The sequence below is a fragment of the Chrysochloris asiatica genome, unplaced genomic scaffold (assembly GCF_000296735.1).
Source record: "Chrysochloris asiatica unplaced genomic scaffold, ChrAsi1.0 scaffold00085, whole genome shotgun sequence".
NCBI lineage: Eukaryota > Metazoa > Chordata > Mammalia > Afrosoricida > Chrysochloridae > Chrysochloris > Chrysochloris asiatica.
Window position 1 is genome coordinate 10,674,880 of NW_006408603.1, and position 18,650 is coordinate 10,693,529.

The following is an 18,650-nucleotide window of genomic DNA, read 5'->3' on the forward strand; positions in this document are numbered from 1 at the left end:
CAAATCATACACCTTGTTTGATTACAATGCTTATAATCCCCTCCATGTACCATCAGTTAACAGTATTTCTCTCTATTCACTTTATCTCTTTTTTTTTTTTAAACACTCAGGCATATATAATAATTTACACCACCAAAGGGCACCTTTTGCAAGTCTGTCTCCTGGCCACCAGCTCTTAGTCCCTCTCTTCCCATGAATCTAGAGTCCTCAGGTTCTCTGTTTCTCCACATCCCCATCTCTGCCTCCATCTCTCGTATTGCTGCTTCTTTGGATAAGGTCCTGCATTCCACTTGTGCTCTTCTCCCTTGATGGTTCTAAGGTCTTCTGTTTCTGGACTGCAAAATGAACTACTCCCCCATTTTTGCTACAAAACTTCTACCTTTATAATTGTCACAGTCACAATTAGTCATGATAATAATTACTGCTGAAGCATAAAGATCTTATCCTTATCTCTTTTAACCAGACCCATCTAGACAAGATGAAAACTATTCAGTGGGGACTCTTTCTTCCCCCACACATTCTTAAACTAAACTCCCTCTTGAAACCTTGTAAGCCAGTCAATTCATGCCTCCATCACCCCCTCATTTTAGGTAGCCAATGTCAAAGTTTCCCATCCCTATCTACCCTGTGTATAGAGGGGATAGCATTGATACTTGATGTGAAGACTCTTTCCCTCTGTTGGTATTTAGAGTTACTACCTCCATGAGTATAGGTCAAGTTCATGAAATTGTAGCAATTTACTCTCATTTCCTTTATTTAAAAAAATGTTTTTTTTTTTAATCTTCCTCTACTCGAGTTCTGATTTTCAAGCCATCGAGGCTACATCAAATGGGTACTATCTGCAAATTTGGGTGTTCTTATGCATCTTCCCTCACTTCATATCAGCTGGATGCTTCAATCTCAGCTCCAACCCTTTGTGGCTATATCCTTGTCCGTGGGCTCAGGTGTCCCCAGGTCTCACCACACTTTGGACCAACCAGCCCTTCCTCTCCTCTCTTTATGGTTATATTATTATTTTTAAATTTCTAGCAGGTGAAACTAGCTTCTTCCTCTCTCCTGAGCTCAGTTTGTTATGCTAGCCTGTGACCCCCAAGACTCCCTTTCGTCCTGATGACGGACCATCTTGAGAATTTCTCACACAAATAGCAGCTGGTGAGTTTGAACTATAATATGATACTGTATTATTATCCTACAACATAATCCTTTAAGGAGCTATGGTCGCATAGTGGTTATGAGTTGGGCTGCTAACCTCACGGTCAGCAGTTCAAAACTACCAGCCATCCACTGGAGAAAGATGAGGCTTTCTGCTCCTGTAATGATTTATAGCCTCAGAAACCCTACGCAGGGTCACTTTGAGTCTGAACCGACTCCATGGCACATCACCACTACCACAATATAATCCTTTAAATAGGAAAAATAAATCATGTTACTTCATCAGACTTAAATGCATAAAGCCTTTCTCTGAAAAGCAAAAATACATGACTATTGAATTATCTCTTAATTCAACACATATACTATAAAATCTAATCACTAGTGAAATAATAATTTGTTTGGATACTTCAAAACTTCTTTCAAACTTTTACTTAAAATTGAATCCAGCCTGCTGCCAGTGAGTCTAGTCTCACTCATGGGGGCCCCATGGAGTAAAGCAGATTCTTCTTTAGGATTGCAGAGATTAAAAATCTGCTTGTGAGCAGACAGCATCTTCCCTCCTCCCCGCAGACTGTTAGGTTCCAACTGTTGACCCTGAGGTTACTCAACACTCTGAGTCACCAAGAATCCATCCAATTCTTATCTTTCTTTAAAGTTATCTCTGTTGTTGTTACTGTTAAGTACAGTCAAATTGGTTCTGATTCACAGAGACCCTGTAGAGGGTTTCCAAGGAGCAACTAATGAGCTTGAACTGATGACCATGTGGTTAGCAAGTTCAGTGCATATCCTACAGCTCCCTACCAGGATTCCAAAGTTCTTCCTGGGCCATACAAATTCAGAGTATCCTCCCCCACCTCTGACTTTCAACTAAAGACAAAAACCTAGGCTTGCTAATGCTTGTGCATATGTTTAGCTTGGCCTAGGTGGTTTGGAAAACAATGAGCAGCCAAATTTCTTTTTCTGGTTTTTTTTTTTTTTTAGTGTTTTATTGTAAATTATGTGATAGTTTACATGGGAGAACATTAGCTTTACATTCATTGCCATGGTTACAATCCCCTCCATGTATCATCAACCAGTCAGTCATCAGCACACAGTCAGTCATCAGCACACAGCCCCTCACCCTCTCTGGGTCTAGAGTCCCCAGCTGCTCCATCGCTTCACATCAGCATCTCTGCCTCCATCTCTGGTGTCATTACTTCTCTGGGTAGGGTCCCGCACTCTGCTCTTCTCCCTTGATGGTCCCAGGAACCCCTCCTGGACTGCAAAGTCAGTCACTCCCCTTCTTTTTAGGTAGCCAATGTCAAAGTTTCCCATCCCTATCTACCCTGTGTATAGAGGGGATAGCATTGATACTTGATGTGAAGACTCTTTCCCTCTGTTGGTATTTAGAGTTACTACCTCCATGAGTATAGGTCAAGTTCATGAAATTGTAGCAATTTACTCTCATTTCCTTTATTTAAAAAAATGTTTTTTTTTTTTTTTTAATCTTCCTCTACTCAAGTTCTGATTATCAAGCCATCGAGGCTACATCAAATGGGTACTATCTGCAAATTTGGGTGTTCTTATGCATCTTCCCTCACTTCATATCAGCTGGATGCTTCAATCTCAGCTCCAGCCCTTTGTGGCTATGTCTATCTTTACATTTCTAACCCTCACAGTCGGTCCTGATAGCAATTATTGTTGTACCATAAAAGACCTATCCCCATCTCCTTTCATCAGCCCCCGCCCAGACAGATTATACTACTCAGTCTATTCTACCTTACTCTGCGCCCTCTGGATCTAGGTTTCCTCTTGAAAGCCAAATTTCTTTAGAGGAAGTCTTTTCTATATCAGAATTTAAGGGGAAAAAAATTTTTTTTAAGGTAACTTTATTTTTATAATATCTAATTGATGCTTTTGAGTTATGGTGTTGGAGGAGACTATTGAAAGTGCCATGGGCTGCCAGAAGAACCAATAGATCTGTTTTGGAAAAAGTGCAGATAGAGTGCTCCTTGGAGGCCAAGATGGCCAAACTTCATCTCTCATACTTTGGACATAGTGTCAGGAGGGAGCAGTTGCTGGAGAAGGATATCATGTTTGGTAAGGTGGAGGATCAGAGAAAAAAAGGAAGAACCCCAACGAGATGGATTTGCCAAGTGGCAGCTTCAGTGGATTCAAGCGTGGCAAGAGTAGTGAGGTTGGCCCAGGATCGGGCAGTGTTTCGTTCTTCGAGTTGGTACTGACTCGAAGGCACCTAACAACAACAACAACAATTCAAATTAGTCCTGGTGTGACGCTGTAGGATTAAGCACTGGACTGGTAACCATAAGGTCAGTAGTTCAAATCAACTAGCTGCTCCTCAGAAAATTCCAAACAGGATCCCTATGAGTCTTAACTGACTCAGTGGCACTTAACAACAACAATTCAAGTTACTTATGGAAATGTTGATTTCAAACACTAAGATCTGTTGAAATGAAAGCATTTTATTAATTATCTATAATATCGAGATAACTCATAAGCACACACGTTTGAAAAAAATAGCTAAAAAATTTCTTAATTTAATAATGCCATCCGGAGGCAAAAAATCATATTTTGTGAGTGTTACTACTTTGTTTGTTGTTGTTGTTAAGTGCTGGTGAGTCAGTTCCAACTCACAGAAACCCTGTATAGGGTTTCTGAGGAGTGACTGGTGGGTTTGAACTGCCAACCTTGTGGTTTCCTACAGCCTTATTATATACCAGTCAAAATAAATGAGTTATTTTCTACATGATGCTCTTTAAATGAACTGGCAATCTAAAAGTAACTAGCTGAAAACATCCAAGTTGCAAAAGAAGCCCATGTAAATTTTATGGGAGAGGGAAATCAGGACCAATATTTTTAAGCATAAAAATCAAAGAGCTTAAAGTTACCCTTATGACATTTTGTGTTGCAACAGCATAACATCCCCCAAACAGTACAAAACAAAGCAACACACACACACACACACACACACACACGTGAAAGTAATTATATAATGTTCAAAGCTGTTTTTATGTAGGTTAACACGTCTTAAAGGTACAGAGACTTCTCTGAGCAAGCACATGTTTCCAAAACTTGTCAGGAAATGCTGCCCATTCCTCCTGACAATTTCTTCTTGCAAGACTTTTAGTGATTCCACCACAGACATCCATCACAATCTGACAGCTCAAGATCCCCACCAAAATGCGTACAAATGACCCCAACCCTCCTAAGAGAAATAGAATTACTTATCTTAAAATGCCCACATAGAGTGCCAATGTTGGAATTCCTACCAAAATTGTCCACTAGAGAGCAGATGGAAACTACAAATAGAATGAACAGAAGCATAATTTCAGGTGGAGAAACACATAAATAAAGCTTAAGACTTAATAAGGAATCATGAAAGCAGTGAAACACGGGTTTGAAATTCAAGAGTGCTTACCTTGCAGATTTCTTCCAGGATACATGGAGTACAATGGGGCTAAGTATCCCATTTTCAGTCTGTGGCTGTGGGCTAAATGTGCCAGAATGTGAATCAGACAAAAATAAACTCATTGAAAACATGGGCAAAAGACATGAATGGACATTTCACACATGGGAAAACATGAATAATCAGTAAGCATGGCCAAAGATGCTCAACTATGTTAGTAACTTGAAGACATAGCAAGAAGTTCATCACTTAAGTCTGTCATTCATTCAATAAGCATTTATTACTTATCTGTGCAAGATTATATTAGATCAACAGAAATCTTTGCCTTTATAGAATATACTTACGTATACATGTGGAGGATGTTGGGAATGTTCATTATGTTAGAAGATAATGAACAAGTAAAGGGGTTTGGGAACATGGAGTGGAGGTGGGCTCTGGGCAGTGATAGCAGATTACATACAGTATTAAGAAAGTAAGCCCTGTTGAGGGTATGACATTTGAACCAAGATTTGAAGATGATGAGAGGATGAGCTATATGGAGAACTTGGAGAAGAATAGTCCAACCAGTAGAGGGTCCTATGTAGAAATGTGCTTGACACCTTTGAAGAACAGCAAGGAGGTCAATGTGGAATGACTGTAGGAGGAAAAGACTATGAGGACTGAGAGGTAAACATGTTCACTGTTGGGTTCATTTTGACTACTATTCATTTAACAGTTTGGTTCATCTTGGCTAAAGCATTTTCATGTTAATTGTAACTTACTTACATTTTTAAAAAATTACCTGGTATGTTACAGCCATGTCATGTTATATCCCCAATTAAAACAGGTAGCTCAGAATTATATTAAAATATAAAATACTGATATCAATCAAGCTATCTATATTGTAGCTCGGAATACTGTGACAAGCACAGTGACTAGGATTCAGGGAATGTAGAATGTTAATACCTGTGTGCTGGGACAAATGAAATTGTAAATATAAATTTACATATGCAGATCCAAATAAACAGTAGTAGTGATGCTGCTTGGTGGTGGCGGTTATGTGCCATGGAGTTGGTTCCAACTCACAGCGACCCTGTAAATCTTTATGGGAGCAGAAAGCCTCGTCTTTCTCCTGTGGAACCGCTGATAGTTTCAAACTGCTGACTCTGAAATTAACAGCTTGACTTGTAACCACCATGCAACCAGAGCTCCTTAAAAAGTGGTAGTAGAAAACCTAACATTAAATATCTGAAATTGGATTTTATTGGACTGCTATCTTTATGAATTATCTTCACACAAATCCACATTAATGTAAAAAACAAATAAATTTGGAGGAGACATTGAAACTTTTTTCTAGAGACATGCATTCATTCAACAAACAAATGAACATCTTCTTGGTGCTGGGTAGACGGTAGTGAACAAACATTCATACATCTGGGCACAGTTAATTCAGAGTTGTTCTTAGGAGAAGCAGACACCAATGCCATTATTGCTTTGAACCTTAAAATTAATGACAGGTATTTAAGTCTTGTTGTTGTTGCTGTTGGCTCCAACTCATTTGTTGCTGTTGTTAGATGCCATCAAATTGGTACCAGCTCATAGCGACCTTATGACAACAGAGGAAAACACTGCCCGGTCTTGTGCCAACCTCACAGTCCTTGCTACACTTGAGTCCATTGCTGCTGTCACTGTGCCAGTCCATCTTGTTGGGGGTCTTCCTCTTTTTCACTGACCCTCCACTTTACCAAGCATGATGTCCTCTTCCAGGGACTAGTTTCTCCTAAGAATGTATCTGAAGTATGAGAGACAAAGTTTGGCCATCCTGGCTTCTAAGGAGCATTCTGACTGTACTTCTTCCAACACAGATCTGTTTGTTCTTGTGTAGTACTTTCAATATTCTCCTCCAACATCATAACACAAATGCATCAATTCCTCTATGGTTTTCTTTATTCATTGTCTAACTTCCACATGCATATGAAGCTGTTGAAAATACCATGGCTGGGGTCAGGCACACCTTAGTCCTTAAAATGGCATCTTTGCTCTTGAATATTTTAAAGAGGTCTTGTGCAGCAGATATGTCTAATGCAATACATCCTTTGATTTCTTGACTGCGGCTTCCATGGTTAATCCAAACAAATGAAGTCTTTGACAACTTCAACCTTTTCTCCATTTATCTCATAGTGGCCTTGTATAGTGTTTCCAAGGCAGTAAATATTTGTGAGGACAGAAACCCTCCTCATTCTCCTGTTGAACATTTGGTGGGCTTGAACTGCTAACCTTGTGGTTACCAGTCCAGTGTTTATCCTACAGAGCCATAGTACTCCCACATATTTAAGGCTAAAATGTGTTAATTTTAAATATTGAAGCTGAGATATTTAAGACTCAAAGGCCCAATCATAAAGGGTTTGCTGTTTTACATTCACTTGTTAATTTTCTTAACTTGCTGAAAAAGACATTGATGGCATATTTTCAATTTATTTCAAAATCACATTCAAGTTGCAACAGAACATTAAGAAATGCTTTCAGAGGCCGTGCAAGGGAAAATGGAATATGGATCTGATCAGTACTACTTCCCCAAACCTTTCAGCCTTTCATTTTAATAGCTCATTGTCTTAATGTTTGGCCTATGTTGAAATTAGTCGTTTGTAAGATCCCTTTGATTTTTGGGCCCATTTTTATTTAGATATATAAACATATCTGACAAGAACATCAAATGCTTGCTGCCATTTCCAACAACTTATACTTATGAATTGAGACTTTTAAAATTTAAAAACAATATTAAGTAGGAAAAAAGCCTGTTACTTTGTAAAATAGCCACTTATGTTAGCTTTATTTATCAATTTTGTTTCATTCTTTAATGAGAGGCTTCATTTTCAGCATTGATGCTGATGGAACGATGACCGTGGACTGGAATGAATGGCGGGACTACTTCTTATTTAACCCTGCTACGGACATTGAGGAAATTATCCGTTTCTGGAAACATTCTACTGTAAGTGTGTATTTTGTGTTAGTTTATACTTCCTTGGAGCTATAAGCTATAAGCACAGATGTTACCCAAGAGCATCCTAGAACACAGCCAGGAGGTACAAGTCCCAGTAGTTACTAAACTATGTCATCTATTAAGTATACGGTTAGAGTATCGTAAAAGAAATCTTCAAGACCACATAAATTCTGAAGATGTAGTATCTATTTTCACTAGATTCTCAGAATTTGGAAGAGGTACTTTCTTGAGGATAAGCTGCCCATCTTGTATTTATATTTAAGCAGGTGCTCGGCTGCTAACAGAAATGTTGGCAGTTCAAGCCCTCCACTTGGTTCTCTGGAGAAAGATGTGGTGGTCTGCTCTGTGAAGATTGCAGCTTTGGAAACCCAAATGTTGTTTGCTGTTAAGTGCCATTGTGTCAGCTCCAACTCATAGCAACCCTGTATAGGTTTTTTTTAGGAGGGGACAGTTTTCTTCTGTCCTATAGTGTTGCTGTGAGTCGAAATAGAGTTGATGGTAGCAGGTTTGGTGCTTTGTTTGTTTACTTATTCTGCCTTCGAGGTATGAAAGTGATAGGCATTTACATTATACAGATGCAGTACCTAATAAATCATATCAGTACCTCATGACTGCCAAAATCTCTCTTTGACCATTGATGATGACCAAAGGTCTCTTCAGAAATTTTTGCTTGTGTAGTCATAATGCCCAGATTTATCGCTGGCATAATGAAGGTACTTAGAGTAAAATCATTAAAGGTTAAAAAATATTTCTGGCTCAACTTCTCAGCCTTTCATACCTGTCTGTCTTCCAAAACAACTTTCAAGTTTTTAAATTAAAAGTCATGAATATGCTGATAAAATAAACAATTTATACACAAAGTTTGAGTTACTCTGCAATCTGCTCCTGAAACCAATGGGAGCTTTCTGAGGGGATTTTGCTTTTATCCTGATGGGTTTGTCTTTAATACTTTTTCATGGATTTCAGAAATTTGGTATATACAATTAAGACATTAAAAAAATTTCATTGCATTAAGTGAAGCCTAGAGTTCAGATTGCCACTAGTAACAATGCCTAGGCTTATTTAGATTGTTGCAAAATTATTAGTATTTAATGTCTTTCCAACTGTAAGTATAAAATGTTAATACATTAATAGTTTAGTTGCCTAGATAAAATATATGCTTATATGAGGATATATTTATATGATCATATTCTTATGACATCTTTGGAAATGGTAACATTTGAGGTTAAAAAAAAATTTATATATTCATTTTACTGGTAGTTAAAAGAAGGAAGGGGATTATGACCATAGCATAATCCCTTGTCCTTATATTCTTACCTATAAAATGTTATACACTGAAATCATTTCAAAGATACAGTTGTAAAAGTATTGTTACAAAACTTTGTTTACTCTTAAGCTATGTTTGTAATCTATAATAATGTTTAGAATAGATTGGGGGAGCATTGAAAATAATACCTTCCCAATAGCAAAATTTTATGAATCTTTTTAAAATTACAAATCAAATCCATAATGCTGTTTACAGACAGTCTGCATAAAAATGAGTTTAGGATTCTTCATATGTGTACTTTAAAACATTATAATTTCTTCAATAAAGCATATTAGGATATTAGAGATACTTTTTGAGGTAACAGAAATATCTTTGAGGAATTAGCAAAATCATTTTTTAGACAATACCATTGTGCATTAGAATAGTTTTCTGGCATTATGAGATGTGACTGTAACTAAAAAGAATTCACTACACTTGGTAGAATATTCGGTAATACTTTCATTGTGCTTTAGATCAGGAAGAGAGAAGTTACTCTGAATGAATTAAGAAAGAAAGCTGTAATTCTTGGTCTTATGATTTTGAAATTGCTGTTAGTCTTCATTTTTTGTGAACTTATAGTGCAGTTGCTATATTGTGAATGGGGTGTTTACAATAATCTATATGCTCAAATTGGGTCACTGTACTTTCTAAGAAATAAAGTTGATTGTAAATATAAAATAACATGATTCTTCTGTACAAAACACTTCTGGGGTAATCTGATTCTAACAGAAGAAACATGAGGTTTTTCTTTTCCATTTTAACAGGGAATTGACATAGGGGATAGTTTAACTATTCCAGATGAATTCACAGAAGATGAAAAAATATCTGGACAGTGGTGGAGGCAGCTTTTGGCGGGAGGGGTTGCTGGTGCTGTCTCCCGAACAAGTACTGCCCCTTTGGATCGTCTGAAAGTCATGATGCAGGTGAGTTTTCTCAGCAAACGCTAAATGTTCTAAAACATTTAGTGGGGGGAAAATAATAGTGCTTTTAAAAGGAAGTTTTAAATTTTCTCAGTAATGTCCTTTCATAGCTTTAAAAACTTTTCTATTTTGTGGCTACTAACTAAATTGTGGCACTATAGGATAAGCACTGCTCACCACAAGGTCGGTGATTCTAAACCCCACCAGTTGCTCCTCAGAAACCTTATACAGGGAACTAACTCAACGGCACTTAACAACATCTCAGTCCATGAAGATATTTTTAGATTCTATCAAACTTTAAAATGTTGGGGTTAATGTGCTGGGCTGCAAGGTCGGAGGTTCAGGCTCACCAGCTGCTCCTCAGAAACCCTATACAGGGCACTTGACCACAATGACAACATATGGAATGAAATTTTTACTTTTGACATTCTTAGGCCTATTTGATGTTTAATTAAAAGAGAAAATCTCTAACCATTGTTGTAGGATTCTCCTTAGATTATTTGCATTGTCCTTGTATTTTATGTACTTTATCAGAAGTGGTATATTTCTGAATTCTGGAATCTTGAAAACAGACATCTGTTTGCGAGCAGTGTAGCCTTGGCGGGGGAATGAGAGGTGTACAGAGGGAAAGGAAAGGAATTAGGATTTCTTTAGTGCTCATGAACAAATAATCCGAGAAGCTGGGTTCTATGAAGGAAAACGTGGCATCAGGATTGGAGGAAGACTTATTAAAAACTTCAGATACGCAGATGATACAACCTTGCTTGCTGAAAGTGAAGAGGACTTAAAATATTTACTAATGAAGATCAAAGAGCACAGTCTTCGATATGGATTACAACTCAATGTAAAGAAAACAAAAATCCTCACCACTGGACCAGTAAACAGCATTCTTATCAATGGAGAAAAGATTGAAGTTGTCAAGGACTTCGTTCTTGGATCAACTATCAACACTCGCAGAAGCAGCAGTCAGGAGATCAGATGAAGTATTGCACTGGGCAAATCTGCTACACAGGAACTTTTTAAAGTATTGAAGAGCAGAGATGTCAGCTTGAGGACTAAGGTGTGCCTGACCCAAGCCATGGTGTTTTCAATAGCCTCATATGGATGCGAAAGCTGGACAGTGAATAAGGAAGATCGTAGAAGAATTGATGCCTTTGAGTTGTGGTGTTGGAGGAGAATACTGAAAGTGCCACAGACTGCCAAAAGAACCAATAGATCTGTTTTGGAAGAAGTGCAACCAGAGTGCTCCTTGGAGGCCAAGATGGCTAGGCTTCATCTCTCATACTTTGGACACATTGTCCGGAGAGAACAGTCGCTGGAGAAGGATGTCATGCTGGGTAAGGTGGAGGGTCAGAGAAAAAGAAGAAGTCGCCCAACTAGATGGATCAGCCAGGTGACATCATTGATGGTGTCAAGTGTGGCCGTGGTAGTGAGGTTGGCTCAGGATCGGACATTGTTTCGTTCTGCTGTGCATGGGGTCGCTATGAGTTGGTTCTGACTCGATGGCACCTGACAACAACAACAACATGATGGTAAACCATTGAATCTTTCCATTGCAGCCCAATGAGATGAGTACTTTATCCTCATTTTACCCTTCAGGAATCTGAGGCTCAGAGAATTAAATTCACTTTTCCTTTACAACAAATGAGAGAAGGAGTGGGGTTGCTTTCAGGAGCCCTGGTCTAAGTGTTGGGCTGCAAACCACAAGTCAGAGGTTCAAACCCACCAGCCACTCCTCAAGAGCAAGATGAGGCTGTCTGCTCCTGCAAAGATTTACAGTCTTGGAAACACTATAGAGTAGTTCTCCTGTGTCCTAGAGGGTCACTATGAGTTGGAATTGACTTGACAGCAGTGGATGGGGCTCCAAAGAATGGGTGTTTCTCCCATTGCTTAAAACCCCTGAGGTCTCATGTTCCTCCATTGTGGAATAGCAACAAGAATAGCTAGCAATCGGGGATGTAAGAATGGAGTGACATGAAGGTATGTGAAAATGTCTGACATACTGGAATATACTGTTAGAACATTGTTGTTGTTAAGTGCTGTTGAGTCGGTTCTGACCCATAGCAACCCTGTATAGGGTTTCCAAGGAGCAGCTGGTGAGCTTGAACCGCTGACCTTGCAGTTCAAATGGCTTTGCAGTCTGGCACATTAACCCACAGTGCTACACCAGGACTCCTATTAGAACACAGTAGTTACTTAAATATTTTTAAAAGTTGTATTTGTTTTACCAAGGGTCACCATTTTGAATATTTGTCTTTAGATTTATGTATGGGAAGATTAATGGGCATATTTGTAACTGGAATCCATTTAGAATGTGCTCAAACACCAAAATGTATTTAGGAGCAAAGATAATGCTCTAAATAAAAAGTGGAGAGGGTTTTTGTATTTTGTTTTGTTTTTCATTTAGGAACCATAAATTATTAACTTTGAGAAAACTCAAATAAGCATTCGAATTTATATTTATTGTGAATCTTGTTTATTTAAAATTGAATTTTTTCTGGGCTTTTTCCTTCCTTATGATATGACAGCATAGAACTCAACAATCCTAGTTTAATGTTCCATCATTGTAAACAAAATTAAAAGCCTGATTCCAGCATGATTATTTTCTAGTTCTTGAAGTGTACTAATTTCATAAGTAGCTATTGAGCACCTAATATGTGTTAATTATATGAAATGCTGTGAAGGGAAATTGAAGTGAGTAGTGACTTACTATTTTCCTCTCAAAAAGCTTGTACTTTAGGAACAATATAGGCTTACTTGGGATTTAGAAAAGCATATCAATTAGTCTGTTTTTCAGTGACTATTATAGTTATGTTTGCATGCATAAAAAACATACTGCTCTAGGAAATGATATTTTTCATCTGAAATTGAAGGCCATGAGAGGGAGTAAAATGCATTAGCTGAAGATTGTTGATATCCCTCAAGGACTATATGAGTTTCCTTATGCATCAGGACAAGGATATGAATTAGAGAATTTACATAGTAAGACTCTGTCTATGGTTATTTTATTTATTTGTGCTATGAATTATACAGACAAATAGAGTAATCATTTACTAGTAATAGACATATTATAGCTTCTAAAGTATTTTTATTTTATATCATGTGCTCATAGATTTAGGTGGTTTTTCTTGTTGTTGTTTTGTTTTTTGGTAGTATTTGCTCATGTGTAGGAGCCCTTGTGCTGCACTGTAGGATAAGCACTGGACTGCTAACCACAAGGTCAGTGGTTCAAATCCACCACCTTCTCCTCGGAAACCCTGTACAGGCTCAATATGAGTTAGAACTGACTTGATGGGACTTAACAACAACAGTAACACTCTTGTGTAAGCTGAAACAATCACAAGAAAAACACATTTCTTTGGTTTATTCTATTTCATCAGTTTTTATATAGACAACAATAAGGCCGAGTACACCTTAGTTGGTAGTAGCTCCTACATCTGTAGTATAAGCCAAGTCTGCACTACTTCTTGTGGGGAGGGGTGAAGGTTTTACATTCAGTGTTACTTCTTTTTAATTTATCTTAAACTATAGCCTAACATTGCATCATTTGTTCCCATTATCTAACAAATGGTGTTCAAGATCATTTGAATTTTGACCATGTCTTCTTTGTCTACATCCCCAGGCTGAAGAATACTGATTCTTCTTAGTTTTAGGTTCAGATACAAGACTCCTCCCATGACTGTGTACTTACTTACCAGTGCTTTGAACCAGTTCATTCCTGTTTGAGCTCCTGGTGAGAATTTGGATGGCCACCCCAGAGATACTGAATAAGAATCTACATTTAACAAGATCCCCATGTGATTCTTTTGTGTCCAGGTTATTCTGAGGATCTATAAGTATCAGGTGGGGATCTTGTGAGATGTACATCCGAATTCTCAGCAGAAAGTCAGACAGGAAGGAACTGATTCAAAGCCCTGGTATTGTCTGAAGAATTTTCTGTATTTTCACCTACATCTGTTATTATAAATATTATTGAACAAGGTAGTTGGCACAGTTAGTTTGGAGCTAGTAACAGTAGCATATCACCTATGTTTTATATCATTTGACTTTTATTTTTAGGTTCATGGGTCCAAATCAGACAAAATGAACTTAGTTGGTGGCTTTCGACAGATGGTGAAAGAAGGAGGCATTCGTTCCCTTTGGAGAGGAAATGGTACAAATGTCATTAAAATTGCTCCTGAGACAGCTGTTAAATTCTGGGCATATGAACAGGTAATTGCTAACACCAGTGTAGTTTATTAACAAAGAGGCATTGGTAATGGATTTAATAAAGATAAGCATATAGTGCTTTTGGGATAACTGTTGCACTACATGATAATTTTTCACATCTATTCGATGAAGAACTTCTCTTACGGGAGTTCAGACTAGATGAACTCAGAGATTCCTCAAGTTAAGTTTTGTGATTCTGAATTTCATATCAATTATAAAGAAAGACTTTTGTGCTACTTTCTAAGTAGACTTTTAAAGAAGGGTAGGTTTGCAGCTTACTGATTTTGAATTCAGAACAGAACATAGAACGGAGCTGCACATTAACATAAGTTCTATGGAAACATCCCAGCTTAATATCTGGAAGGAAAACTTTGAAGTTGAATTTTTTTTTGTATAATTTAATATTGCTGTAAAAGTGAGTTGAATTTAGAGTGAAAGTTTCATGAAGACAAGGGCTTCTCTGTATGCGCTCCAGTGCCTAACCTGAACCTGGTACAGGAGAGATGTTCGGTGAGTGTTTGTTGAATGAACAAACAAATGATTCTACCTCTGAATCCAATTTGTCTCTTGATTTTTGTTAACTTAAGATATTAGCATTTAGTAATTAGTTAGCGAGTTTGATTTCTCTTAATGGTCCATTTGTTGTTGTTGTTAGGTGCCATCGAGTCAGTACCGACTCATAGCGACCTCATGTACAGTAGAACAAAACACTGCCCGATTCTGGGTCAACCTTACTACTGTTGCCACACTTTGAGAACATCGATGCTGCCACTTGGCCAATCCAACTCATTGGGGATCTTCCTCTTTTTCTCTGACCCTCCACCTTACCAAACATGATATCCTTCTCCAGTGACTGGTCCCTCCTGGCAATATGTCCAAAGTATGAGAGACAAAGTTTGGCCATCTTGACCTCCAGGGAGCACTCTGGCTGCGTGTCTTACAAAAATGGATCTATTGGTTCTTTTGGCAGCCCATGGCACTTTCAATATTCTCCTCCAACACCATAACTCAAAAGCATCACTTCTTCTAAGGTCTTCCTTATTCACTGTCCAGCTTTTGCATGCATATGAGGTTAATGAAAATACCATGGCTTGGGTCAGGCACACCTTAGTCCTCAAGCTGACATCTTTGCTTTTCAGCACTTAAAAAGGTCTTGTGCAGCAGATTTGCGAGTAGCAGTACTGTATAGTTGAGCATCCACAAGAATTATTTTTTCATTATCCTATAGAAAGATGAGGCTTTCTACTCCCGTAAAGATTTACACCCTCGGAAACCCTATACAGGGTCGCTATGGGTCGGAACCGACTCGATGGCACATAACAACAACAACAACATAGTTGTTTATGAAAGACTCTAAGGGCATTGAAATTTAACTCCATTGTATATATATTTTTTCTATTATTGCAAATAGACTTTAAATTGTTTTTTACAAGTGTTTTCTTAAAGAATCAAAATACTCTTAAGATCACACAAGTACTTTTACTTGACTTAAGAAATAGAGACGCAGAGAAAAACTAGGTTAGAACCTATCTTTGGGAAGGATGTGTGTGTGTTTTCTGTGAGTATTTGAGGATTCATATCGCAACTAATAATGCTAATATTTTAGATATCCTTAAGTTATTCTGACCACACATTTGGATTTTTTGACAGTAAAGCCAAAGCCTAAAATAAATGTTTAAGAATAAACCTATAATCTCACTATGCAAGATCTTTGATGTTTTTGAAAGTCCCTTGTTATTGCACGTAAACATGTGTATGGCATTTTATGCCACTAGTCAGATTCTTACTTTGAGACCTTACCACTAGGCATTATTTGCCTCCATTCAGCGGGACTGTTTTCTGAATCCTCGTCACAGTGTTCTTATTTCTGCATGCTAAATTTTCTTAGAGATGTCCTTCGACTTTTCCTTTCCTTTTGAAAATTCATTCATCCGTCATGGTCTTCTTAAGGTTTGCTACCTCTAAGAAGTGTTCTTAAGCATCTCAGCCAAAACCAATGCCTTTGGGTAGTCGGTTTTTAACTAATAACGACCTTTTGTACAAAGGGCAAAATACTGCCTGGTCCTGTGCTATCTGCAGAATTGTTGTGTTTGAGTCCACTGTTGCAGCTGCTATATCATTCCAGCTTGTTGAGGGTCTTCCTCTTTTTTGCTGACCCTCTCTTTTACCAAGCATGATGTCCTTCTTCAGGGACTGCGTCTTCTTCATAATATTTCCAAAGTACATGAGATGAAGTCTTGCTTCTAAGGAGCATTCTGGCTGTATTTTTCCTAAAACACATTTGTTTGTTCTTCTAGCTTTCCATGGTATAGTCGATATTCTACACCAACACCACAATTTCAATGTATCAATTATTTTTCAGTCTTCCTTATTCATTATCCATGTTTCACATGCATGTGAGGCAATTGAAAATACCATGGTTTGGGACGTCTTTACTCATTAATGCTTTAAAGAGGTCTTTTGAAGTAGATTTGCCCAGTGCAATATGTTGTTTGATTTCCTAACTGTTGCTTCCATGGGTGTTGATTGTAGATCCAAATAAAATAAAATCCTTGACAGCTTCCAGTCTCCTTAGAATAGTGAATTGCAGAATATCCAGTTACCCATTGGATAATGGAAACCTCATTGTAATCTAAGTGGGGTGTATTCTCAGATTTCATGAAATATTTGGTAACTTACTTCTAAAGTCAGTTAGGTCTTATTCGTTGAATAACTAATAATGTAGAACATTAACAAAAGGATGTTTTCAGCCTGATGAGTAGCTGTTCAAACTCATTCTCAGTTTGGTCTCTTTGAGTTGTCATTACTGCAGTGGTATGTAATTGTATCAATGACAGGGTTGCAATGTGGCTGTGTTGGGTCAATGTTCTATTGTATAAAGCTATGACATTTTAACTGGCTTCTATGTACTAGCTGCCATCCAGTCTGTCATCTTTCCCTTCATCTCCATACGTATTACCACCTACATACCACATATCTCTATCTCTGCTTGCATATCCTAGGGTACCTCTGCCCCACCAACACATATAAGCACCCGTAATTTCTCTTTCCATATGTCATCTAGTGGTGCACATCCTTCAAAACTTTACTTAGGACTTGTTTACTCCATGAAACCTCCCCTGACAACCTCACTGCTCAATCTAGACTAGAGTTTTTCTTCTGCACTGTTTCCTGATGGGACTGTAGAGTAGCAATAAGACTGCTAACCACACGGTCTTCAGTTCAAACTCAGCAGCTGCTTCACTGGAGAAAGAAAAGGCGTTCTGCTCCTGTAAAGGTTTACCACCTCAGAAATCCTATACAGGGCCCTATGAGTCTGAATTGACTCCTTGGCAGTGAGTTTTGGTTTGTTTTTCTGCATTGTTCTAGTTCTCTTTGCATCTCTGTTTTAGGACTTTCACACTGAATTCTGATGATCTCAGTGCTATTGTCCTTCCTGAATGAGGCAGAGTTTCCTTAGGCAATAATTATTTGTTTTCAGATTTGTCTTCCCCAGAATCTTTCTCAGTGAAAATAAATCCTCACTAAATGAGTGAAAAGACAAAACAGCCAAAACTGGTATTTGAGCCCGAGCCAACCTGAGTCTCAAGCCCATTAAGATGAAGGGAAGCTTGGGTATTGCAGGCAGAAAGACAGAAGCCTATGCAAGAGAGCCTCCCATGCATTGATTTGAAGGTGGTTCACTATAGCTCAAGTGTAGTGGATGGTGCATCAGGAAAGATTATGATGAAAGAAGGCTGACAGGTAGGCAAGAATCAATGTCATGTTAGCTTAGAGTTTTCTTGGATTTAGTGGAGGGTTATTGAAGCATCTTATACAGGGGCGTGTATTTGCATTTAATAAAGATCAACTTAACAGAAGAGTGGAGAATGGATTGGAAGAGAGTGAGGCTAGACCTGGAGGCAGGGAGATTACTTAAGGAAATATTTTAGTAATTCAGGAAAGAAACCATGAGTACCAGTAGAAGGTAGTGACTGTAGATATAGAGAAAAAAGGAATGAACTAAAAAACATTTTAGAAATAAAATCAACAGAACTCAGTAACTGGAAATGAAAAAAAAAGAAAGAAAGAAATCAAATCAAGGATGATCTTCAGCAACTGAATGCAGAGAGAATACAATAAGAAGGATAGATTTTTGAGGAAAATGTCAGGTTCCATTATGTTGAATTTGAGATATTGTTGTGTATTAGTTTCCTCAGGCCACCTGTAACAAAATACAAAAAAGGGGGCCTTTATACAGCAGAAATCTGTTATCTCATAGTTCTGGAGTCTAGTAGTATAGATTAGGGATGTCAGCAGAGGCCAGGCTCTCCCCAAAGGTTCTAGGAGAAGATCATTTCTTGTTTCACTTAGCTTCCAGTGGCCCCAGATATTCCTTGAAATAGTTTCATTCTCACATGGCTGTCTTTGTCTGTCTGTCTCTCTTTTTTTATTTTACAGCATCACCACTTATATGGGATTAGGACCTCATGTTAACTGGCAACATCTTCAAAGATCCTATTTCCATACAAGGTCATATTCATGGGTATAGGCTATTAGGACTCCAGCATATCTCTTTGAGGGATATAATTCAATCCACAACACTCATAGACAGTCCAGTAGTTCTATGGACTCATCGCTCAGAAGTTAGGAGAGAGATCTTTGCTAGAGAGGTTTTTATTGAGTTGAATCTATTGT

At 38.0% G+C, this 18,650-nt stretch overlaps 1 protein-coding gene across 2 annotated transcripts in view; it reads left to right on the forward strand.

Moving 5' to 3' along the window:
- The window catches only part of SLC25A24 (solute carrier family 25 (mitochondrial carrier; phosphate carrier), member 24), a 78,605-nt gene that overhangs the window by 44,993 nt on the left and 14,962 nt on the right, over positions 1 to 18,650 (forward strand). For both annotated transcript variants that reach the window (XM_006865982.1, XM_006865983.1), the window contains exons 4-6: positions 7,415 to 7,526; positions 9,609 to 9,767; positions 13,824 to 13,976. In XM_006865982.1, coding sequence (XP_006866044.1) covers positions 7,415 to 7,526; positions 9,609 to 9,767; positions 13,824 to 13,976 — 424 coding nt within the window. The remainder of the gene's footprint in view (positions 1 to 7,414; positions 7,527 to 9,608; positions 9,768 to 13,823; positions 13,977 to 18,650) is intronic.